General features: G+C 42.6%; 1 protein-coding gene across 12 annotated transcripts in view; it reads left to right on the top strand.

The window, feature by feature from the left end:
- The window catches only part of WDFY3 (WD repeat and FYVE domain containing 3), a 247835-nt gene extending 225240 nt beyond the window's left edge, over positions 1-22595 (top strand). For all 12 annotated transcript variants that reach the window (XM_040479270.1, XM_040479279.1, XM_040479263.1 and 9 more), the window contains 10 exons: positions 1335-1482; positions 2723-2877; positions 3742-3900; positions 6288-6467; positions 10062-10244; positions 11397-11493; positions 14312-14635; positions 15177-15288; positions 15682-15879; positions 19248-22595. In XM_040479270.1, the coding sequence (XP_040335204.1) occupies positions 1335-1482; positions 2723-2877; positions 3742-3900; positions 6288-6467; positions 10062-10244; positions 11397-11493; positions 14312-14635; positions 15177-15288; positions 15682-15879; positions 19248-19371 (1680 nt within the window). In that variant the 3' untranslated portion in view covers positions 19372-22595. The remainder of the gene's footprint in view (positions 1-1334; positions 1483-2722; positions 2878-3741; positions 3901-6287; positions 6468-10061; positions 10245-11396; positions 11494-14311; positions 14636-15176; positions 15289-15681; positions 15880-19247) is intronic.
- The last annotated feature ends 2060 nt before the right edge of the window (positions 22596-24655 follow it).

A 24655-nucleotide genomic window follows, 5' to 3' on the forward strand; every position in this document is an offset into this window, starting at 1 on the left:
GCAACCTGGAGGTTTCCAGGCTTGATGGTTGGGAACTCTCCAGAACAATGGCAAGTCTTTGTACTTGGCCCAGCCCTGACCGACAGCAGGAGTACAGGAGTGCCCTCAGTGGTACAGAAAGGTGTCTGGCTTATAAAGAATTGGTTACTTTTTAAAATCATTGGAAAGTCATTGTTAACTGTAGATTGATTTACTTCTGAAAAGTTACCAAATCAGAGTGACCTAGAGTATGGTGGTAACCCAAGCTTTTAAAAAGCACATGGTCTCGCCCCTACTTACTAAGATGAAAGATGTGTGGCATCCCTCTGAGCCTCCTTAAAGTTCTTTCCTCAAATGTAGAGTGTGATCATAGAGTACCTAGTGTTTGTCATGAAGCCTCACTAAAATGAAAACGTTAACACCTGGCATATAAAAAGGGCTCAATAGCCTAAATGTCCATCAAGTGATGAATGGATAAAGAAATTGTGGTTTATATACACAATGGAGTACTACGTGGCAATGAGAAAGAATGAAATATGGCCCTTTGTAGCAACATGGATGGAACTGGAGAGTGTGATGCTAAGTGAAATAAGCCATACAGAGAAAGACAGATACCATATGGTTTCACTCTTATGTGGATCCTGAGAAACTTAACAGAAACCCATGGGGGAGGGGAAGGAAAAAAAAAAAGAGGTTAGAGTGGGAGAGAGCCAAAGCATAAGAGACTCTTAAAAACTGAGAACAAACTGAGGGTTGATGGGGGGTGGGAGGGAGGGGAGGGTGGGTGATGGGTATTGACGAGGGCACCTTTTGGGATGAGCACTGGGTGTTGTATGGAAACCAATTTGACAATAAATTTCATATTAAAAAAACCTGAGAAACTGAGGGTTGATCGGGGGTGGGAGGGAGGGGAGGGTGGGTGATGGGTATTGAGGAGGGCACCTTTTGGAATGAGCACTGGGTGTTGTATGGAAACCAATTTGACAATAAATTTCATATATTGAAAAAAATTAAAAATAAATAAAAGTTGTTACCTCAGGAAAAAAAATAAAATAAAAAATTAAAAATAAAAAGGGCTCAATAAATGGGGGTGCCTGGGTGGCTCGGTTGAGCGTCCAACTTCAGCTCAGGTCATGATCTCACAGTCCATGAGTTCGAGCCCCGCATCGGGCTCTGTGCCAACAGCTCAGAGCCTGGAGCCTGCTTCAGATTCCATGTCTCCCTCTCTCTCTGACCCTCCCCGTTCATGCTCTGTCTCGAAAATAAATAAACATTAAAAAAAAATTTTTTTTTTTTAAAAGGGCTCAATAAATGTTAGCTTACATTGTAAGATGTGTTCTCTTCTCTCCTACCAGTTATTTAAAAAACCTCATCCACCAAAGCGAGTGAGGAGCCGACTAAACGGAGACAGTACGGGCACCTCTGCCCCACCGGGATCTACAAGTGACAAGATCTTTTTCCATCACCTAGACAATTTGAGGCCTTCTCTAACGCCTGTAAAAGGTGAGGTGATGTGAAGTCAACCTTTGATTCATGATTCCGGAGGAATCCTAGTTTATCAAAAACAAATGTGCTTTTCAACGATAGTGTCATTTGTAATAAGTGCTACAGTTCTTGCGATAAATCACCAAATACTTGTTAGATTTTCTCCTTTTCCTTTTGTTTTGCTTTGGGTTTTTTGGCCTATCGGATTTTTCATCAAAAAGAATCAAATAGGCCACCCGGGTGGCTCAGTCGGTTGAGCGTCCAACTCTTGTTTTCTGCTTCGGTCATGATCTCATCGTTCGTGAGATCAAACCCTGCTTTGGGCTCTGTGCTGAGCAAGGAGGCTGCTGAAGATACTCTCTTTCCCTCTGTCTCTAAAAATAAAATAAATAAATAAACAAAACTAAAAGTACCAAACAGGTTTCTCCACCCTGCTAAGATAGTGAAAACTCCTAATATACCAAATCTTGTAGCTCAACTTTATTATTATAGATGTAGAAAAACCTCTGTAATCTTCATTTATGCCTGTTCTGCCAGTTTAGAAATAACAGTAAAAAGACTGCATTTTTAATATACCACTACAAGTGTCTTTTAGCTAGCTAATGTTGGTAGGAGTTATCTAAAAGTACTTATTCAAGTAGATATTTTTCCCCTTAGAATGAAAAAATGTTTTTGCATCGTAATAGTTGTCACTGTTACACAGATCCAAAAAATGGAGCATCAGATTCTGGTTAGTTGGTTAGGCTACCAGCTCTATGCCATTTTGGCTCATTACCCAGACTGCCCTGTGCCAGCTCCACTCACTGCCAGTGACAGTTCTAGAGCACTGGTGGGCTCAGCAGTGTTCCAGTGCAGAGCAGGGAGTCGGGCCTCTTGGGGGACCAGGAAGTCTAAGGCTGGGTATCACCAGTCTAAGGCTGGAGGTGCTGAAGGCCAAGTTTGGTTGAAGGTCTTCGAATGGCATTCTGAAGAGCATCCCAGGTTACTCCGTGCAGAAGACAGGCTGACTGGTAGGAGCCAAACCCAAGAGTGTCAGGAGATAGGAGGGCTGGAAGGAAGTCCTGCAGCACCTGTCCCAGTTGACTGGCCACCCAGCAAAAAGACTCAAAAGCCAAGCTCCTCCTCTAAGGTCATTTTGTCCTAATGTCTGTGTCAGGATGCTTGATTTGTGGTATTTGAGATAACGATCTCCTATATATGGGATTACAAGGTTCATTTTCCTTGTCCCCATTCTAATCTGTTGATTTGTTTTTTATAGAACTTAAAGAACCTGTGGGACAAATAGTGTGTACAGATAAAGGCATTCTTGCAGTAGAACAGAATAAGGTTCTTATCCCACCAACCTGGAACAAAACTTTCGCTTGGGGCTATGCAGACCTCAGCTGCAGGCTGGGAACCTATGAGTCAGACAAGGTTTGCATTGTTTCTTGCTCATTTAATCTTGCTCTTTTGTGGTTTGGATATCCTGCTTGAACTGGGTGGGAAGAGCCCAAGCCCAGGGCTAGTCAGCTGCTCTTCCAGAGCCCAGAGGAAGGGAGAGCTTTGCTGCATCAGATCAGGATAAAGGAGGTAGTGGACAAAGATATGTTTCCTACAGAGCAAGTCTCCTTTGAAAAGTTGTGTACCAGGCTCTAGCAGTTTCCCTTCCACTCAAAGAATTCCTCCAGGAGGTCCTAGGCAGCCAGGTATTCAACATTGCTGACAACTAAAAGAGCCTCTTTTTGGTGGGGTCATTATCTGGCCCACTTACCACTTCTGTACTCTTAAATGACTGATATGAAACCTGTCCCGTAGTATCAGTGCCCTGTGCTCACTCTCTGCATTCAGGAGGGATCTAGTTTGCGCAAGTCTGGGTATCGCACTGTGACACGATTCCATTTAGTTAGCATTCTCATTAAACAGCAGCACTCGTGATTTCCACTTACCTCCAACTGGATACAGCAAACACATCTTTCTATCAGGTTGTCCCCTGAATCGCTCACAGCATCACATAATCAGAACATCATTTTACTGGACTGGACTAACTGGACACCCACTATAAGCAAAGGCCTTTTTGTTATGGTTTCTAACAGCAGCTGCAGTTAGGAGACTATAGGGGCAGTTCAGGGTGGAGCCTCAGTGGAAATGTTGCTAACGGGAATCCAGCCCAGAATGTACACGGGCATTTGCCTTTGAGGTACCCACGTAGGGGTTCTCCTTCACCCAGTGTGCTCCTTGTGATTCAGAAGTTTGTGGTTCTTGATAGCATGTGTGTCTCACGTCTGTTTTATTTTACAGGTAGTGACTGTTTACGAGTGTCTGTCTGAGTGGGGCCAGATTCTCTGTGCAATCTGCCCCAACCCCAAGCTGGTCATCACAGGTGGAACGAGCACAGTGGTGTGTGTCTGGGAGATGGGCACCTCGAAAGAAAAGGCTAAGACCCTCACTCTCAAACAGGTAACAAATGGAAGACAGGCATGTTCCGTCTTGGCTGCCTGCACCTTAGAGAAACTACCAAGCTTCCTTAATTCCAGGGTGCTTCAGATATAAAGGACAAAACCAAAAAAATATATGTTCTTTTGTTAGAAATGGTTTTTGGAAAAAAAAAAGGAAATGAAATCAGAAGATACTGTTTCTAAAAATGATCTAAGCTGGTCCTTTTTTAAAATCTGAAGCAAGCCGTCTTTAGGTAATAAATTTTTTAATACATTTAAGTATAATATATTGGAGCCTTGAACAACACAGCTTTGAAGTTCCCTGGCCCACGTATATACAGACTGTTTTCAGTAAACCCAATAGAGTGCTGTAAATGTAATTTCTTTTCCTGATGATTTTATTTTTAATGTCTATCTTGAGGAACATTTTTTAATGTTTGTTTATTTTGTGCATGCACAAGCAGGGGAGGGGCAGAGAGAGAGGCAGAGAGAGAATCCCTAGCAGGCTCCATGCTCAGCATGGGGATCCATCTCACAACCATGAAACCATGACCTGAGCTGAAATCAAGAGTCAGATGCTCAACCAACTGAGCTACCCAGGCACCCCTTCTTATGACTTGCTTAATATTTTCTTCTCTTGCTTACCTTATTGTAAGAATGAAATACTTATAACATACAAAATATCTGTTAATCAAATGTTTATGTTATCAATGAAGCTTCCAGTCGAGAATATGCTGTTAGTAATTAAGTTTTTGGGGAGTCAGAAGGTATACACAGATTTTTGACTGTGTCAGAAGTCAGCACCCCTAATCCCCATGTTGTTCAGAGTCAACGGTATTGTATGTAAATTGGATTTTTCCAAACCAAATTAAATTTGCTATTATTGATTCATATTAATTTTCTTTCTGGGTGATTTCCATTCAGCTGAACTAGTAACTCTTGGATTCTTTTATTTTTCTCTTGCCTCACTTATCATTTGATTACTTGTTATGTACTGGCTCTCATAAAATTTTTCTTAAAGCAAGAAACCTTTTATAATTAAGCCATCATCTTTTAATAATTGTTTTGTTGCTGAGTTTGCCATAAAGCTTTTTTTAATGCAGTATACACCTAAGTGTTTTTTAGGATACAAATTTGAAAGGCAGTGTAACAGTAATATCTGTCATTTATTGAGTATCTGTTATGTTCAGAGCATTGTACTGGGTGTTTAAAAATGTAAAACTCCAGTCCTCACAATTCTACAATGTAGTTTATAATCCCTGTTTACACCTGAAAATACCACTGCTTGATGAGGTTAAGACACAGGCCCAAGTCACATTTAGAGGTAAAACCAGGATGTGAATTCAGTTTTGTGTGCCTCCAAAGCTGTTTTAAAGCCTGACCTGGACAGTGGTGTCTTAAATATCTGTGGAAAGAGTGGAACCCCTTGTACTGATACCACCAGTCATGTGTATAGGTAGGAAACTTCGTTAGTTGCAGAGTCTAAAGGTAGGCCACATAAAAAAAATACATAGTATCAACAAGAACAAATACAAGGTTGACAGTGTAGTCAGCTATCCAAACTCTCTTGCTTACAATATTTTCAGTTTAGAAAATAGGCTCTGAAGCTCCTGGACCAGCCAATAATCCCTCAGTAGAAGATACTTCTTATGTAAAACAGCCTTCTGGGATCTAAGAATTCAGAAAGGATTTATGTATGACAAAAACATTTAAAGCAACTCACTATTTAAATAGTAAATTCTCAGGAACTCTTAACAGTAATCTGAATCTTTTTCTCTGAAATGCTCATTCTCCCACATTGCCATTTCCCTGGGTCCTAGCTGTCTTCATATTCTAACCAAAGACAAAAGTTCTTATTCCAGTCTGAAGAGGGATCTCTTGGGCACACACGTCTCCAGGTCAGTAACAGGAGTTCAGCAGCCTCATCAGAACCACATTTTCCCCTTTATCTTTCCATGTACCATAACCATGCAGTCCTCACTGTTTGTGCAGTTTTTTTAGAAACTCACTCAATTGTAGTTCCTTAGACTAACAGAAGATGGTGGCATAAAAGAAACCATGCAGAGTTTAAATTCAGTACTTTGGGGGCCATTACTGATACATCTCCATGTAGAAATGATACAAAGAAACCCAGACTGGACTGCAGCTGCCATGCTCCCTTCCTTCTAAGATACTAGCCCAGGGCCAGAAAACAAGTGATGCAAAAATGGAGGTCAGAGGCCTCCGGACCTCTCTATTCCCTGTGGGATGAGGCGAAGCTAGTTGGCACAGGAGAATGAAGACTTTCCAAATGCTGCTGCTCCCGGCACGTGCTCCTGTCATTCCTAAGTGCATCCAAGACCTTCTGGAGCGCCCCCACAGAGTATAGTCCCTGTGATCACCCTGGCTTTTTCCTGTTCTTCTTTGTAGGCCTTACTCGGCCACACTGATACTGTCACCTGTGCCACAGCATCATTAGCCTATCACATAATTGTCAGCGGGTCCCGTGACCGAACCTGCATCATCTGGGATCTGAACAAACTGTCGTTTCTAACCCAGCTCCGAGGCCATCGAGCTCCAGTCTCTGCTCTTTGTATCAATGAATTAACAGTAAGTAGTCGATTGCCCGCTTGGTTTATGGTTAGGAGATTAAGTATTTGTGGCTAACGCAAACAAAAAATGACTCTGTTTTCTAACTTGATAGGCACTCATAAATGCTGCTACGTTTTCCTTGATTTATGCAAAAAGTGAACAGATATTAAACTTTGTAACTCAGATAATTTTGTTTTAAAATCAATCCACTGCTACCTACTCTGAAGAGCAAGATTTGGTTCAAAACATTCTAGACTAGGCTTTTTTAAAAGCAAGGAATTTGTAGGATTTGTTAAGAATATTAAAATTGTGTTGAAATTTTCTTCGTGAAATACAAATTCTTTATTATGTAAAATGAAAAGGGTAACATTTGGGTAACCAAACAAGAGCAGAATTGTTATGGAATTATTTCAGAGTTATCCCAGACTTACTAAAGGATGTTATCTCTTCTCAAAAATCAGTATTTTATATATAAATAAGTGAGTCAGCATGAAATAAATGCACTGGCCTCAGAGTTACCTGTGGAGACCGTGCCCTCCTGAGGGGGGGTGAGGGGAGGATAGTCATAAGATGTGTGGGGAAGCAGAGGAAGCTAAGGGTAGGCATACAAAGACTGAGGTCTCTGTGTCTGAGGGACAAGTGACCACATTCATATGTTGGTGATGCCCACATACAGAAATCGGCCTTGCAGACTGACCAGAACTCCCCAGCCTCACCATTCTTTGCTGTGTATGCTCGTTCCCTCCCTTACCCTCAGCACTGCCTCGGGGTGCTCTTGTGTGACACCACATAGCCACATCATATCGTCACCCACACAGATAGCTTTAGAGGAATGCTCCATCTTTAATTTCCACCCGAAGATACTAAGTGGTATGCTTTTAGTCAGATACCTAGTAGTTGGAGAAAAAGGAGAAGAAAGAAATTTAGTTCTAGTGAATGACACGTATAGTGTCTGATAATAGTAAAAGCAATCAGACCTGGCATGAGTGGGGAGTATACACAGGGGTAAAAGTCCATTCAGTTTTTGGTATATTTGAAAGGTGTATGGTGTTTTATTTTGTTTTAATTTTTTAAATGTTTGGGGGCACCTGGGTGGCGCAGTCGGTTAAGCGTCCGACTTCAGCCAGGTCACGATCTCGCGGTCCGTGAGTTCGAGCCCCGCGTCAGGCTCTGGGCTGATGGCTCAGAGCCTGGAGCCTGTTTCCGATTCTGTGTCTCCCTCTCTCTCTGACCCTCCCCCGTTCATGCTCTGTCTCTCTCTGTCCCAAAAATAAAAAATAAACGTTGAAAAAAAATTTTTTAAATGTTTATTTATTTTTGAGAGAGAGAGAGAGAGAGACAGAGCTTGAGCAGAGGCAGGGCATAGAGAGAGGGAGACACAGAATCCGAAGTAGGCTCCAGGCTCTGAGCTGTCAGCACTGAGCCCGACACAGGGCTGGAACCCACAAGCTATGAGATCGTGACCTGAACTAAAGTCAGACACTTCACTGACTGAGCCACCCAGGGCCCCTACTTTTTTTTTAGTTTTTATTTAGTTAGAGTAAGCATGAGCCAGGGAGAGGGGTAGAAAGAGAGGGAAAGAGAGAATCCCAAGCAGGCTCCATGCTGTCAGCCCAGATACCAACTCGGGGCTCTTTCCCACAACCCATGAGATTATGACCAGAGCTGAAATCAAGAATCAGACACTTAACCAGCTGAGCCACCCAACCTCTCCAAAGGTGTAAGGAGTTTTTAGATAGTACCTTGGATTGGTCCTACAAACCTTTGTACCTCAGAGCTTTATGAAAACATCAGTGCAACAGAATGGCTCTGATCTAGCATTGTTGCTCTGAGTCAAATGCTTAATTTTGAGGACTTTGTTTTGGAGTTGTTCTTAAATACAGAGAATTTTATTTATAGTCCGTTGTTAGCCAAGCAAGTATACACCCAATGGATTGCAGTAGTTGCTGCACAGACCACAGATGTGTTTGATTTTTTTCCTTTTACGGTGCTTTCGTAACCTCTTAGTAATGCATAAAAAGATTTCTGTTTCTCTTCTGTTTTTGAAGCCAGTATCAAGTCTGCTTTACTTCAGTCTGCATTTTGGGCGTAAGCGACCTTGCAACTGCCCTTCTTCTTATGCTCACAGGATTTGCTTTAATGCTCTCTAATTGAGGCACCCTGGAGTACGACAAGAGAGTCTTGCCTGCTGCAGAATGGTGCGGCAGCCTCTGGTCTCTTGCAGAGACTGAGGCCGTTAATTAAAGCACAGCTGCTGACGCTCATTGTCAGAGGTGGTTCAGTGGCTGAATCGGGTAGACACAGCAATGCTTGGCGAAGTATCACTTTTCTTTGGGTTTTGCTTCTGCCGTCTTGGAAGAAGAAGAGCAGCAGGAGGAAAAGAACAGCAGCAAGACCAGCACAGAGGGTGGTTTGGGAAGGCCCCAGGCCTCCTCACCGTGCCACCCTTGGCTCCCCCTTCCCTTTTTTCTTGAGTCGATGCTGCTGTTCAGCTTCCAGTTTCTCCCTGCTTTGGATGACCATCTTCCTATTTCTGTAGGTCCTCGTGTACCTGCTGGTTGTACTGAAATTCACCAGGTCAGTTCTAACGTCAGTGCCTGGCATTGTGACATCTAAGCTGTCTTAGGGATAAGAGAGGCAGCATGGTGTGGTGCATAAGTTTCAGGGCCAAAAAGGGCTGGATTCAAATCTTTATCCTGTGACGTTAGGCAAGTAAATCACTTAAGCTCTTTGCACTTGACTTTGATCCCCCTACAGCAAGGCTAGTAAGAGCTGACTCACAGGTTGTTGAAAGGCTGCAGTGAAATGTCCTCTACATTCATTCTAACTGACACACAGTAGGTGCTTCAGGAAGTATCTTTAATCCCTTTAGCAGTACTGGGTTATATTCTCATCAGATTGGGTACAGCCCATCTGGTACAGTTTAAGGGAAAAGCTTGTTCATTTCTGTCTTTGGAACCTACAAAAACCTGAGTTTTAACAGCTTAGGGACTCTAAGGGTTTATTCCGTTTGCCAAGAAATGACCTGTGTTCTAATTTCCTTTTTTTCCCTCATCCCCTCCCCCATTCATTTATTCATAATAAGATGAATACAAATTATAAAATAGGATGTTACAATGTTACCAACCTTTCATCTTTATTTATTGAAGAGGGAGATCCGCTTCTCTCTAGACTGAAAGATTTCTCTTCTACCTGGTCGTTTTGGCGATTGGATTCATTTTGTAAAATTAAGCCGAGGTGGATTCCTGCCTCTGGGGGAAAGGTATACATAGATTTTGTAAAGGACAGGAGGCAGCAGACAAGTGCATCAACTCCTCAGGCTCCAGGCAGCTTTCCTGTGGAGCGAGCCAGGACTCTGCAGTGCGCTGGGGCGTGAGCTGAGAGTGTGGCAGGGCTCCTACCTTTGCCTCCATGTGAGATCGCCTCGACTGCAGCAGCCCGTACACCATGAATTCTTTAAGAGGCTGCTCAGCGAGCACAGAAATTCCCCAGTCACCCGTCGAAGAACTAAAAGGTTTTTTGAGAGCTAGGCCAAAGATTTACTTTGCTTCTGAACCCAGAACGTGATGTGCAGGGAGCAAAGAGAGTGAAGAGGCTGTTTTACGTTCTCAGGGGGACATCGTGTCCTGCGCTGGCACGTATATCCACGTGTGGAGCATCAACGGGAACCCTATCGTGAGTGTGAACACGTTCACAGGCAGGAGCCAGCAGATTGTCTGCTGCTGCGTGTCGGAGATGAACGAGTGGGATACACAGAACGTCATAGTAACGGGACACTCAGATGGCGTGGTCCGGGTAAGTCCTCTCTGTGAGGAAACACACTAACTATTTGCTGCCCCGGTTTACCTGAAGCTTGTGAAGCTGTCCATGGTGGAAAGACCCCCTCAACAGGTTGTAGTATCATTGAGCAAACTCTCAGACTCAAGCCTCAGCCTCTGTGTTCTCTGATGCAGGGAACGTCAGTGACTTGGCCCCTTTCCTTCCCATTGAGTCAGTCTGTTAGTGCTCCTAACCCCTGGATGGACGGCTTGACCCAACGTCGCTTGAACAGGGTTTCCCTGTCACCGTGGATCGCTAAATGTAAATTGCAAAAGTATTGGCTTTTGGGCCTCTCAGATGGCTTCTTAGGGAAAACAGGAACTATTTCTTCTCTGCAGAGAATCACAGAGCTGGAAAGTGCTTTCAGAGGACTCCCATTGTCCAAAACCTGTCTAGAGTTCTGGATGATTTTGCCTGAATCCTAGTTTATCCTTTTCGAAGGTTTCTTTGTATGGGACTTCTGCAGAAAATCTAATCCACGGAGTATTTACTTTTACAGTCTTTTCAAATACTTGGGTTGTTCTGTCTCAGGAGATTTTCCTTTGTGCCTCTTTTCTTTAATTGTGCTCTTTGTAAAAGCACAGGGCGGCTGATTGCTGCCCTGTAGTCACAGTCACAGGCTTAGAAAAACGAGGCTCCCAGTCCCCGCCACACCACACCCTGCGCCTCAGACGACAGGCATGCCCTGACATACGCTGTCTCCGTGGCAGTGTTTCACATGACTCCATTCATGAGGCCTTACGGAAAAGCTCCGTGGCCAGATACACTTGGGGATCCTGCTTAGTGCATGCCTTCTTGGAGACCTAGACCATATATTGGTGTGTGTGCAAGGCTCTCCGAGGTTTTTGTAGGAAATAAAATGTGCTTAGTTGAACCATGTTTTTCCAACTTACTTGACCACAGTCCTTTTCCCTCTGCCACGAAACACCCATTAACATCTCATGGAACCCAGTTCTGGAAGCACCGTGTGTACACAGTCCTCTCCCACATTTTTCAAGATAGAGGGAAATTTAATTATACATAATAATAGAAGATATCCGCTTAACCCCAAGAGCTCATCTTCATCCAATAACATGTAAATTGTTCCCTTAAGCTGCTTAACTTTTTTATTCTCATACTTAAATTCAGTTTTGGCGAATGGAATTTTTGCAAGTTCCTGAAACACCAGCTCCTGAGCCTGTTGAAGTCCTAGAAATGCAGGAAGACTGTCCAGAAGCACAAATAGGTATTCAGTCCTTTTTAATTATTCGATAGTTTTCGTATTTTTTAAAGTCACTCTGCATAAATTTACATTGAACAACATGAACAGTAGCCTGAGGCTGGTGGGGCATTGCTGCCCGAAGCACGACTGCCCCCTAGCGTGTGAAGTCGGAGGGCAGGCGTGCAAACGTTCCTCCAGTTCACTGGGCAGTACTTGGTGTGCTGGTGTCTGTAGTTGGCTTCCTCATCCCATAATAAATATGGTTGCTAGCTTCCCAGAGTACCAAAGGCTTGGACTTTCAGCTCTGAAAATACAAAACAGATCTGGGGGACATAGTGGTGGACAAGTCAGATGGCCCTCAGTCCCAGACCTGTTTTATCCATTGCCTGTCAGGCTCAGTGTGGATGACAGGGTAGCATCGTGTTGGCAAAGTATTCATGGAGGCAGACCAGAATCCCCACTCTTCAGCCCTGCTGAAGAAGGGCTTTTATTCAGACTGAAGCCTGGCACTCTGTACTCTTATTATCTGTGATTTGTGAAACACTTGAAAATTTTCCAAAGGAAGATAGAAATGATTGCTACACAGAATGATTGGAAATAGTGCCGTGAACCCAGGCTGAGATCCGCTTAGGGTTGCTCCATTCCAGAGAGGTTCCCCTCCTTTGATTTAGAATGATTAGTTCAAGAGACGTCCTGGAAAGGAGCAGGATTTTAACTTTGACCTTCAGGTTGTCTCCCCATGATTAATTTTTTGTACGCTGGGAGTTCAGCATGCGTTTGATGAAATGAAGGGGTTACTAAGGGGAAAGTCTTATCAGAAAGGCATAAATCACTTCCCTTTGTAAGCCGAAAATAGTTTCTACTTTCATTGCCAGAAAACACATGATCCAGTGGACAGGGCATTTATGATTGTATTACCTTAAAGCATGTAAATTTCTACCTAGTCCATTGAAGCTCCATTAAAAAGGTTTTCTGGGGGCGCCTGGGTGGCGCAGTCGGTTAAGCGTCCGACTTCAGCCAGGTCACGATCTCGCGGTCCGTGAGTTTGAGCCCCGCGTCGGGCTCTGGGCTGATGGCTCAGAGCCTGGAGCCTGTTTCCGATTCTGTGTCTCCCTCTCTCTCTGCCCCTCCCCCGTTCATGCTCTGTCTCTCTCTGTCCCAAAAATAAATAAACGTTGAAAAAAAAAAAATTTAAAAAAAAGGTTTTCTGGGTGTTTGGGGGCATAAAAATTCAGTTCAATCCAGTAAGTATTTGGGGTTACCTGTTGTGTGTAGACACCGGGTTAAGCAGTCCAAGGAAAAGTGGGTCCTTAACAAAGGTTTTAAGTGAGAAAATGAGATGAAGAAGTGAGGTAGAAGGAGGAGGTCTACCTCAGGAAGGAGAAGGTCAAGGTGAAGAAGGAGGTCACATTCAGGAAGGAGAGATACTTCTATCTTCTATGTCTTTGTTTTTAGAGATTCATACTGTGGATAGAGTTTGATAGCATGGCAGAGGGAAGAGCTGCCCACAGGGAAGGATTGACTTGCAACAACTTGGGAGTGGCATGGCATGAGAGCAGTTATCTGGGCAAAAGGGAAGGCAAGCCAGTGTTGCACTGGAAATCAAAGTCATTTCGAAGACTGCTTGTCAAAGAAGACCTTAAAGCTCATAGTTATAAGTCTTTGCAATGAAAAACAAATCACCCAACTTAGCCAACTAGACTACCAGTGTCAGTACAAGGGAGGCAAACTGTCTTGCCAAAAAAAATATGTGTAGTGGGCTGGTGCTGCACATTTGTTCTTGCGCTCCTTTTTTTATAACTCTATATTTTTATTTCTTACAAATTTTCCCTCCGGCAGACTCTATCACAAGAGAGTAGGGAGTTGGGTTGAGGAAATGCATAACACTGGAAAGAAGGAAAAAACCCACAAAATCTTGGATTAAAGCTTTCGTCAATAATTGATTCATCTAGATTTTCATTTATACTGACTGCTATATGGAAGGAACTGTGCTTGGGGCCCCTTCCTGCAAGCTGGCCACTGTCTTATAGAAAGATTATCCAAAAATAATAGTCTGGGGTGAGAATTCAAAGACAAGAGGCATATAGCTGTTCAAGGAATCCACAGGTAACATTGAGAAGCACTGAGATTGGGAAGAGGTGTCTCACAGGGCCAGGGCACATGCGGATTAGCCATGAGGAGGAGTAGGGCTGCTTGGAGAGTGGAGTTCTTGCTGCCCAGCCGAACCTTGCTGGGGAGTGTGTGGCAGGCATTGAGAAATTCACAGAGTCAGGTTTTGGCCAGATTGGTAAAGAATGATTGTCAAGCTAAGAATTTTAGCCAAAGCATTCTTTTGGACTCAGAAATTCTACCTTTTTTTTTTTTCTTTTGCTATATTGAATCTAGCTGAAAATTCTGGGAATTATTTCCTTTTATTCTTTTCCTTTATTTATTTATTTATTTATTTATTTATTTATTTATCTATCTATCTATCTATCTATTTATCTATCTATTTATCTATCTATTTATTTATTTATTTATTTATTTATTTATTTATGAGAGCGAGAGATAGCAGGGGAGGGGCGAGAGAGGGAGAGAGAAAGAATCCCAAGCAGGCTCCCCGCATGGGGCTTAATCTCATGACTGTGAGATCACGACCTGAGCCGAGATCAGGAGACACACGCTGAACCCACTGAGCCACCCAGGTGCCCCTTCTTTTCTTGTTAAACTTACCTGAAAATATCGTGTGTATATGTCTTAACTGGTAGAGGAAAAATACCAGTGGGACAAAGCTGGATCTGACCACAACGTGTGTGTGTGCGTGTGTGTGTATGTTTTCTAATTCTCCCAATGCATTACCCAGGGCAGGAAGCCCAGGACGAGGACAGCAGTGATTCAGAAGCAGATGAGCAGAGCGCCAGCCAGGATCCCAAGGACACGCCTAGCCAGCCCAGCAGCACCAGCCACCGGCCCCGGGCAGCCTCCTGCAGAGCAACGGCCGTCTGGTGCACTGACAGTGGCTCCGATGACTCCAGGCGCTGGTCTGACCAGCTCAGTCTGGATGAGAAGGATGGCTTCATATTTGTGAACTATTCAGAGGGCCAGGCCAGAGCCCATCTGCAGGGGCCCCTTAACCACCCTCACTCCAATCCCATTGAAGTGCGGAATTACAGCAGATTGAAGCCTGGTAAAGTGAAGTCTGGTGTCTGTTTCTTGCTCTTTGTGGGGGGTGTGCAGGTTGGTGGAGTGAGGCAGTGGACTCTGGCTGTCCCTGCGCCTGTCCCTGTGACTTCAGCCACCCAGAGACAGCCGTTTAAGTTTCTTATGTGAAATGGACTTTGAGATTCTATTTACTATATGTTGGGCATTTCTTAAAGAACACCTGACGCCAAAAATTTCATTCATTCACAAACCATAAAAGCTTTTGAAAATGGTCAAGTTACTCATTACAGATAAATAAATAAAACCGTATTTGCGGGTTTTGCCTGTTACAAGCTTTGCCTGTTAGAGCTCAGGTCCTCTGTTGGAGAAATTCGATCTTCTTGCATTGAAGATCTGCTCATCTCTGCATTTATCTTTTCGAATGAGGTCTTCTCTGAGCTGGCCCATTATCAGTGTTAAGCTAGAGTGCTTCACCTTCAAGTTGACGCAGCAGCTACTGGGAAGTGGGACCGTATGTTGTAGCACCCTGACTTCAGTGGGTCATGTCTTGCACTTGTGCACTCCAGGGTACCGGTGGGAACGTCAGCTGGTGTTCAGGAGTAAGCTAACTATGCACACGGCCTTTGATCGGAAGGACAACGCACACCCGGCAGAGATCACTGCCCTGGGCGTCTCCAAGTAAGTGCCATTCCCTTCCAGCCGCTCCTCCCCACTGAGTCATTTGCTTAGCCCAGGCCCAGACATCCCAGACCAGTCTGTGGGGAAAAGAGATTTCGTTTGCAGTAGCAGATGTTGCTTAAACAGATGAACCAGAAGAAGAAACCTGCCAGCGTGTGGATTTTAAAATCTGTTCTTGGAGGTTACGGCAAGTTTGATCCAGAGAGTTGAGAAGAAAGTGCACATTTGGGGCTCAGTTCTGTTTTTGTCTCTTCATACACGCAGCCCCCACCCCAGCACACACATCCACGGAAAACTGGAGAACCTCAAGAGTGACGGAAAGAGCTTTTCAGTCGCATGGCTGTGCTGAGGCCTTCCCTGAGGTGACTCCGTGTCGTGTCGTGTCTCCTGTAGGGATCACAGCAGGATCCTCGTTGGCGATAGTCGAGGCCGAGTGTTCAGCTGGTCTGTGAGTGACCAGCCAGGCCGTTCCGCTGCTGACCACTGGGTGAAGGATGAAGGAGGTGACAGCTGTTCGGGCTGCTCCGTGCGGTTTTCTCTCACAGAAAGACGGCACCATTGCAGGAACTGCGGCCAGCTCTTCTGCCAGAAGTAAGATGAGATGTTAATTATGCCCTGCATGGAGCTTCTCTGATTTGCTCCAGGGTCCCTACCCCACAGTGTTGTGTCAGCCTAAACCAGCCTTCACTTTCTCATTTTTTTTTTTTTTATCACATTTGTGAAGTATTTCTGTCATATTGAAAAATAGGGAGGGGCACCTGGGTGGCTCAGCCGATTCAGCATCCAACTCTTGATTTCAGCTCAGGTTATGATCTCACGGTTTGTGAGTTGGAGCCCCACGTCAGGCTCTGCAGTATCAGTGCAGAGCCTGCTTGGGATTCATTCATTCATTCATTCATTCATTCTCTCTCTCAAAATAAATAAACATTTAAAAAATATGGAAATAATCATTACAAATACGTGGTCCCCCATGACTCAGAATAGAAGGTGCTACTCTTCCATCAGATTTGCATATAAAACATTATGGATGTTCACTCTTACCAATCACACTTCTCCGTGTCTTATACTTTGAGCGCATGTTGTCTCCATAAAAACCACCATGTGTTTTCCGTTTTACATAAATACAGCATACTCTCTGTACCTTCCCTAAACTTCCCTTTTCTTACTCAACATTGTTTTTGAAGTCACTCATGTAAATAACTATTCTAATATTTTCATTTTAACTGTTGTCCTAGATTTTTTTGTATGGACATACAGAGTTTATCTACTTCCCTTTTGATGGGCCCTTACGGGAACTTTTCCTTTTACCCATACTCTGAACGGCGCTGCAGCTCACATCTGTGTAAATGCCCTCTTTATGTGCGGTGGAGTTTCCATAGAGGAGGTACCCCAGGACAGAATGACAGATCGTACACGCGCTCTTGAGCTGCGCTAGGTCTTGCCACATGTCACGCACTCTCCAGGACCGCAGTGCTGGTTGACGCCACCTCAGGCAGGATATGCGGGCTCTCCCAGGTTTCACCAATGCCTGCAGTTGCCGTACATTTTCCCTTTTGCCAGGCCAGTAGCCAGCAGAGCTTGGTGGTTTCCACTTGCAGTGCTACTGAAGTGGACCCTTTTTTCATATGCTTACAGGGCGTTGGCACTTCCTCTCGGCTGATGTGGCCCATCGTCCTTTTAGGTTTGCTTGGGTGTTTTTCCCCCCCTCTACTTGAGGTCTTTAGATGTTCTGGGCTCTTTGTCTTTCATTACATCTTGCAGATACCTTCCGCCAGTCTGTGATGTACGTTTTCACTTTATATACGTTTTTTTCTTTCACATAAGGGTTTTGTTTTGTTTTTTTAATGCTTATTTATTTTTGAGAGACAGAACACTAGCGGGAGAGGGGCAGAGAGAGAAGAAAACACAGAATCTGAAGCAGGCTCCAGGCTCTGAGCTGTTAGCACACAGCCCGATACGGGGCCCGACCTCACGAACCGCGAAATCATGACCTAAACTGAAGTCAGAAGCTTAACTGACTGGGCCACCCAGGAAGCGTCTCATAAGTTTTAATTTTGTTGTAATCACATTTATTACTTTTTGTGATTTTTTTCCTTTTTTTGTGGCTTAAGAAAGCTTTCCCTGTCTTGAAACCATAAAGACAGCCTTGGTTATTTTCTTCTAAAAGTTTTGGGGTTTTGTTTTTCATGCTTAGGGTTTTAGATCCAAATACATTTGGAATATACTTGGAGGTATGGCGTGTAGTGGGGATCTTTCTCATCTCCAGTTGTCCCCCCATAGTTGATTTGGATGCCATTTCTGGGGTCCCATCCATGGGGTCCCATCTATGCATGTACAGTCCCATCTATGCATGCACTGGGGTCCCATCTATGCATGTACAGTTCTCACTTTACATGACAGAAAAGGGAAAGGATCCTGTAGGCAGAAGTCTCTAAGGCTTACATTGTTTTACTGTAGAAATACTTTCACAGAAACCACGGACTGGATAATTGTTTTTGAGCCAGTTATTGAAAAGGCGGTGGTCTTTGGGTTTACACTGACCAAATGCTCACTGGGTTACTGTCCATTCTGTCATCTCAAGCAAGTTACTAACCCTCTCTGAGCATATTTTTCATCTGTAAAAATGTGGATAATTCTACCTCTCCTCGTAGAGGTGTTGAGAGAATTCAGTGAAATCATGTGCATGAGTTTTGCGAAACACCAAGTGTGGAGTCTGGCAATACAAGTGTTCAGTAAAAGGTGTTATTATAGTTTTTTTTTTTGTTTTGGTTTGGTTTTTTTGTTTTTATTTTCCAAATTAATACCTTAAACCTTTTTCTTGGGAAGTCTGATTCAAGATCAAGTAGCCACAATGTCGGTGCCAGCCATTATGCCTTATGGGACTTTCTAGGAGATTGGCAGAGGATTCTGTCTTGTGGTTCTGTGCTTTGAGAAGCACACTCTATAAAACCTAGTAATCTAGGAATTTGTGGTAGTCAACACCCCATTTGTACACTGGCACACATTGTTCTTTGAAGTGTTTAATTTTCAAAATATTGTTTAAAGGTAGGTAGTTCTTTAAATTTTCCATTGCTATCAGATGTTAGATGGAGGTTTTATTTGAACAACCAGCTAACAGTGATTGATTATGATAGAGCAGGCATGGAAGGAAGAGCTGTCTGGGCGGGGCCTAGTGCTTCTGAGTGTCTCCTCAAAGTCCAAGAACAGCCCTTTAAACTCCTAACGCTGGTGGCACTTCAGTTATTCCCTGGACACCTTTACTGGTAGATTGATGGATGAAATACAATTCTCTATTTCAGTCTTGTGAAAAGGCAAGCTGAAAGTGATTAAATGCCACATCCAAGGTCATACCCTGCTTTATTCCAGGAATAGGAATACTTTTTAAAGAATTTGAACACCTCGTAAGTAGAGTCTTCTTCAAGGAATTCTGTCAGGATAAACAGAAAATGAGAACAATTGGACTAGACAGAAAAGCCAAACTACTGTTCAAGAAATGACTGAGGAGTGGATCACGGGGTGTTTAAAAGCCCAAAGGAACTTGATAGTGACATAAGAGTCTTTTAAAACGAGTAGTAAATCTTCTGCCACGAGAAAAAAGGCAAGCTCCAAGTGAAGACACGGGCTTCCCTCCCAAGTTCATAGGGCGTGAGAACCAGTCACACAGGAAGAATGGCCTCACAGCTGGTTAGACCCCTTGACTTCACCCTGTAGGAAAATCTTAACTTTAAAAAAAAAAAGGAAATTCTCTCCAGTCAAGCATATAGCTTTTCTTGGTTCAATATTACTTTTCTTCATAGATGGAAACAAATAATATGGCAGGTTGTTTTGGTCCTAGGTCAACCACACGACACAAACCAGTGGGTCTTTGGCTTTCTGTTCAATTCTTAAGTTTGTATTTCTCAATGCCATGATCAACCACGGAGAGTACCTGTAACTACTTGATTTTGCCTTTCCCTTAGGTGCAGTCGGTTTCAGTCAGAAATCAAACGCTTGAAAATCTCATCCCCGGTGCGCGTGTGTCAGAACTGTTACTACAATTTACAGCATGAGAGGGGTTCAGAGGATGGGCCTCGGAATTGTTGAAGATTCAACAAGCCGATTGCAGACCGCGGTCCGTAGACCCCCTTCCCGATTCCTGGCACGGCTCACAGCTCAGAAGGCATCAGAACAGTCTCCGTTTACGCCTCTCTTCATGCCACGTGTTTGAAGCGTTGAATTCAAAGGGATCAGTGAACAAGCGGGTGTAGAGTGCAGTAATGGGGCAGACACTGTTCGGGTGAACAGCACAAGAAGAACAGAAGGTGGTTCCTAGGAGCGACTCTTCCAATATCCGATTCTCCCTGTTACCAGTAGCTGTCTCCAAGAGAAAATCCTCGCATATTAACTGTCTTTTCTTGCGTCTCATTTTTATAGATCTACTCATCCTTATTTGGAAAAACCACCACCAACAACAAAAAAAAAGGCTTTTAGAAAATGGTTGTAAATCTGACTTCTTTGCAAGTAACTGTGTATATTGTAAATAGGTATAAAGGCCTTTTTTTCTAAATAAGGACTTAACCGTCTGTAACATGAGACTTCAAACTAAACCACTAACTCAGTGAACTACTTACTTACGGTTTGTCTGACATCTCTCACAAATTAATTATAAATATGTTTTTTAAATCCTCAAAGACATTATCTGTGGTCTTTTTTCCCTTCTTTCAAACCCAGCCTCTGTGCCCGATGTCCTTTCTTTCAAGTTGCCCACAGTATCTCCACTTAAACTAGGCTAGTAACCAAAATAATGTGGACCTTCTTTAGGAAACAGTGTGGGAGAATAAGAGTCCTGCCATGAGATAGCCTGGAAATAGCTGGGCATCTTGCACCTGGCCGTGTGCCACCTCAGTGTTGTTCCAGTGTCCTAAGGCCCCTTGTAAACTTCTGTCCGGACTGCTGTGTGGCCATAGCGTAACTTCGTAGCATTGCATAGCGGTCGGTGGTCACGTGATTGATGCAATGCAGGAAACAGCCCTGCCTCAACTAATGGAAATATTTTTGCATGTAACCCAAATTAGCTTCTCTTGCATAGAACATAATAAGTATGTGTCTTTGGTGACACTAATGTTCTACTATAGCTTATTTTCAAAAAAGGGTAAAACATGAAAAAAGTGTACAGAATTAACGTATAAACCTTGTTGTAAAACTGGATCATGTCAGAACTGCTTATAATTAACCTTTACCATTTAATGCCATCTACCTGAAAACAGTGAGATTTATACTGTATCAATGTCTATTTTTTTGTTTTTGCTATGAATATAATTACAGTATTTTAATATTTAGTTATTTAATTTGTTCTACTAGTTGGATACAGAACACACAAATCCAGGGAGACTAAAGCTGGTTGGGGCTAAGCGAGAAGTTTAGTTTACAGACAAAAAGGCTTTGGTGGTGGGATTTTTTTAAATGTGTGTTATGTACATATATATATGTGTATATATATATAAAACAAATGAAACAACTAATCTAGATTTTAACATTTTCAGATATTTAGTGATAATATTATGAACAATTCTAAAAGCCCTGTGATTTGAAAAAAAATGTAGAATTATTTATGGCCCAAGCAAGGAAGGACAGACCTTCACATGCTCATGGAGGTATCATACAAAGGACAGTGGCTCTGGCTTTCCCAACTTTTCATCTTTAGGCCCTGGTGACAGGCACACTTATGCACTAAAATGCACATATATGCACATGCATTCAAAAATAGGCATTGGTACAATAGTAACCTTGTACCTAATGGGCTGAAACCAGCTTAAGAACAAATTTGTTCTTCCTGATAACTAGGTCTCCAAGAGAAAATATAAAGGCTGCTTTAGTGCCTTATGCTTACTAAATTTAAACCTTTATTTACCTAGGTTTGAGCCTACAGTCTATTTATGATTACATATCAAAATCGATTAATACACTTCCATTTCTAAAAGTTCAAATACACTTGTTAATAAAAGGATTATCGGCATTAATACTTTCACTTGAAGAAAAGTTGTGTTGTTTTCCTTCCTGTCTTACTCCCCTCCCCCACACCCCTCCCTGCCCACCATCTTACTTCAATTCTAATAAATAACGCTGGATGTTTAACAGTGGCAGGAATTGTGCCATCACGTAACCGTGGGCTTCGCCCCTGTCCGGCCCTATAGATGAGTTGTAGCAGTGTTATTCTACACTTTTTAAAAGAAGCGTCCTCCTCGTGTCTATGAACCGTGTTTACCCCAAACCCAATGGCAGAGGTGTTCTTTAAAGACTTGAATATATGAATGTGTGTATGTAGTTACTTAAAGGTTATTCCTCTATGTAATATGAAGTTATATGGGATGAACACTTTTAAACTTTCCGACACAACTTCCATAACTAGAAGGTGGAAACCAAAACCCTCATGATAGTATTTCCTCTGGCAGCTGGTGCTGTGGGCAACTGTTTTATTCAGTGGACTTTCTTTTCTTTTTGCTTTCGAATGCAGAACTCACAAACCACTCACACATGCAAGCACACTCACATACATCAACTAATCGTTTCTCTGGATGTCTTTCTGTGTTCCATGTAAATTTGTTTACCGACACATATTCTCAGCATGTGCATCCACCTTTGTGTGGCCTGTATTCTTTCTCTGAGAGTGCCTCACAGGGCCCTGCCTGATCGTTGTAGCTCATTCGTTCATTCATCCATGTATCCATCCACCCATTTATTCCAACGTCTGTGTATAGTGTGCAACTGTAATGTCATGCTTCTGAAGAGGAAAATAGCTGCCCATAGCAGCCATCCGTCTGGATAATAGCAAAACCCTCTAGATAAGTTATTTTGCACTTTCTTATGTATAAAGTTGGTAGAAACTTATTTTTGCTTTGTATCATTTAAATACATTTTGTTTTGGTAAATGAACTGTGTATAAACTATTTATGCCGTTAAAACTGTTTTTAGAAAGTATTTTTAATTTCAGCAAGTTTGGTTACTTGTTGCATGACTATTAACACAGCTGACTTTTTGTGTCAGTGCAATGTATATTTTTTTGTCCTGTTATTAACTTGTAAGCCCTAGTAATGGCCAATTATTTGTACAGCAACAGAAGTAAATTGAAGATACTGGCTAAGACTGGATTGATTGTGGACGTTTGTACTATACTGCAGAATCCAATATCTGTTCTTTGGTGGTTATGTAAAAGGCCTGAAGATTTACTATCTAGTGTGCAATCTGTGATAACTGAATGTTCATTGTATATCTGTCTCTGATGCAAAAAGGTAGAGTAACACAATTACAATACATGATTAAATGCAGTAGTCCAGGTACTTTTTTTTTTTCATTTCAAATAAATACCTACTATTTACCACCCAAAGAAAAAAAAGTTGTTTTTAAGCCAGTTTATTCAGGGAAGGAAAAACAAAACAGAAGACAAATAAGTCCCTCAACTTTGTATAGTTCTTTTCTAGTTGTGAATCTATCTTTCAGAAGCTCCTGCTTACAGAAATGCTTGTTGTGAGGGTCTGGTTCAAGCTCTGGTTTGATCCGTCCTTAAATGCTTTCTGCCTTGAGCTTCCCAATTGTGCTGACTTCCTGGGGCTGATGAGTGTGTGTGGATGGCCGCAGAGAGAGGCAAGTGACTTCTGGAGACACGCCTACAAACTTGAATGGACCCAGGGACAAAGTCTGCATCGTGTAGTTTTGGCTCTTTTTTTACTGAGCCTTATTCTGTCTCCATCACATTAGGAAAAGTAAGCAACAGTAAATCATCTGTCTCCTCTCCCTACCATATTCGTATCAGGAATATTTTGGTATCCTGCCCTTTTTCTAGAAGCACAGCATCTACTGTCATAAGCTAGTCTTTACATTTCGGTCTTCAAGGACTCACAAATCCATTCCTTTGGCCACTGGCTTACTTAGTTTTAAAACTGCCTTCCCAATAAAGAAGACTATAGAAAACACTTTTTAAATGTATATAGGCTACGTTAGCAACTTTATGTTTCCTCTTTCTGAAAATAACTAACAAAATCCCAGTTCAATTGAAGCTTGAACAGCAGTGTCCCAAACTTGAGGATATAGTGCCTATTACAAATGCCACCTCAGTGCAACTCCTTTTAGAGGCAAAGGTATCGGAAGGCCAAGAACTTCTAAGACAACGGCTGCTTAGAGAAAACAGGGTAGTTACCATTTCTTCAATGCAATATTCCTAGTTCTAGTGACCTCAAGAAGATGAGCAGTGCTGAAATTCTTCGGGGCTTAAAGAACAAACGTGCAAATGATCACTAAGTCCCGCATCTGCTGTTTGCCTCTCTCCTCTTGGATAAAATTACACCTGCACCCCTCATTTTAGCCTGTTTGGAGCATCGAAGAGGAACCAGGCCAACAGAATAGGTCTAGCGTTGGCTTAGTCTTTTTTGCTTCATCGCTGTTCTCATCTTCCCCACCCATTGCAACGCTCTTTTTTATTTATTGTTCCTTTTGACTTTTGCTAGAAATGGCACCAAGCCGAGCTACCACACTGAGAGCCAGCCTGGTGTTTTGGAGAGCCTGGAGGTAGGAGTGGAGAGTTGGAGGCTGCAGTGGTTCCCCAGCCTGTGAACTTGAGAAGCACCTGTTGAAGTGCCCTCAGTGCATCAGGTTTTCCTGTGTCCATGGCTACCTGTGAGGAGGGAGGGGTCAAGATAGTGCTTCCTCAACTTTACGGTTGTAGGGCATTTTGATCCTTAAAAACCATCAAGGACCCTAACGTTTCTGTTTATGTGGTTTGCATCAATCAATAGTATTGTATTAGAAATCAAAACAGATTTTAAAAATATATGTATTAATTCATTTATAAGTAATGATAATAAAAGTAATAAAAATGATAAAAAGTAATAAAATATAATGATAAAACCATTATATATTTCAATGGGGGGGAACCTAAACCAAAAAAAAAAAAAAAAAATTTAGTGAAGAGTGGAACTGTTTATTACAATTAGCAAATTTCTTTAATGTCTGGCTTACTTAAACACAGGTGGATTCTCAAATCTGCGTCTACATTCAATCTTGTGATACTTCATTTTGGTTGAAGCATATGAGGAAAATCCAGCCTCACACAGGTATGTGGAGAAGGGGGATTCTTAATAGCCTCTCCAGATTATTGTTTTTTAAAGATAATAGTTTGTTTCTTAAAGCTTGATGATTCTATGGCGTCTGGAACTACATCAGTGAACTTTTGATACTTTGTTACTTTAAAGGCCATTGGTCCATCTGGCATTGTGACTCCATCTTTTTTTTACCCATGCATCCATCATTTAGAAAATACTGGTTCACGGATGTACCGAACTACATGACTGCTACTACTGAAATGTGTGTAGATCTTCAAAGTATTTGACATATT

Source organism: Herpailurus yagouaroundi, unplaced genomic scaffold, assembly GCF_014898765.1.
Source record: "Herpailurus yagouaroundi ecotype Mexico unplaced genomic scaffold, PumYag 28, whole genome shotgun sequence".
Lineage (NCBI taxonomy): Eukaryota > Metazoa > Chordata > Mammalia > Carnivora > Felidae > Herpailurus > Herpailurus yagouaroundi.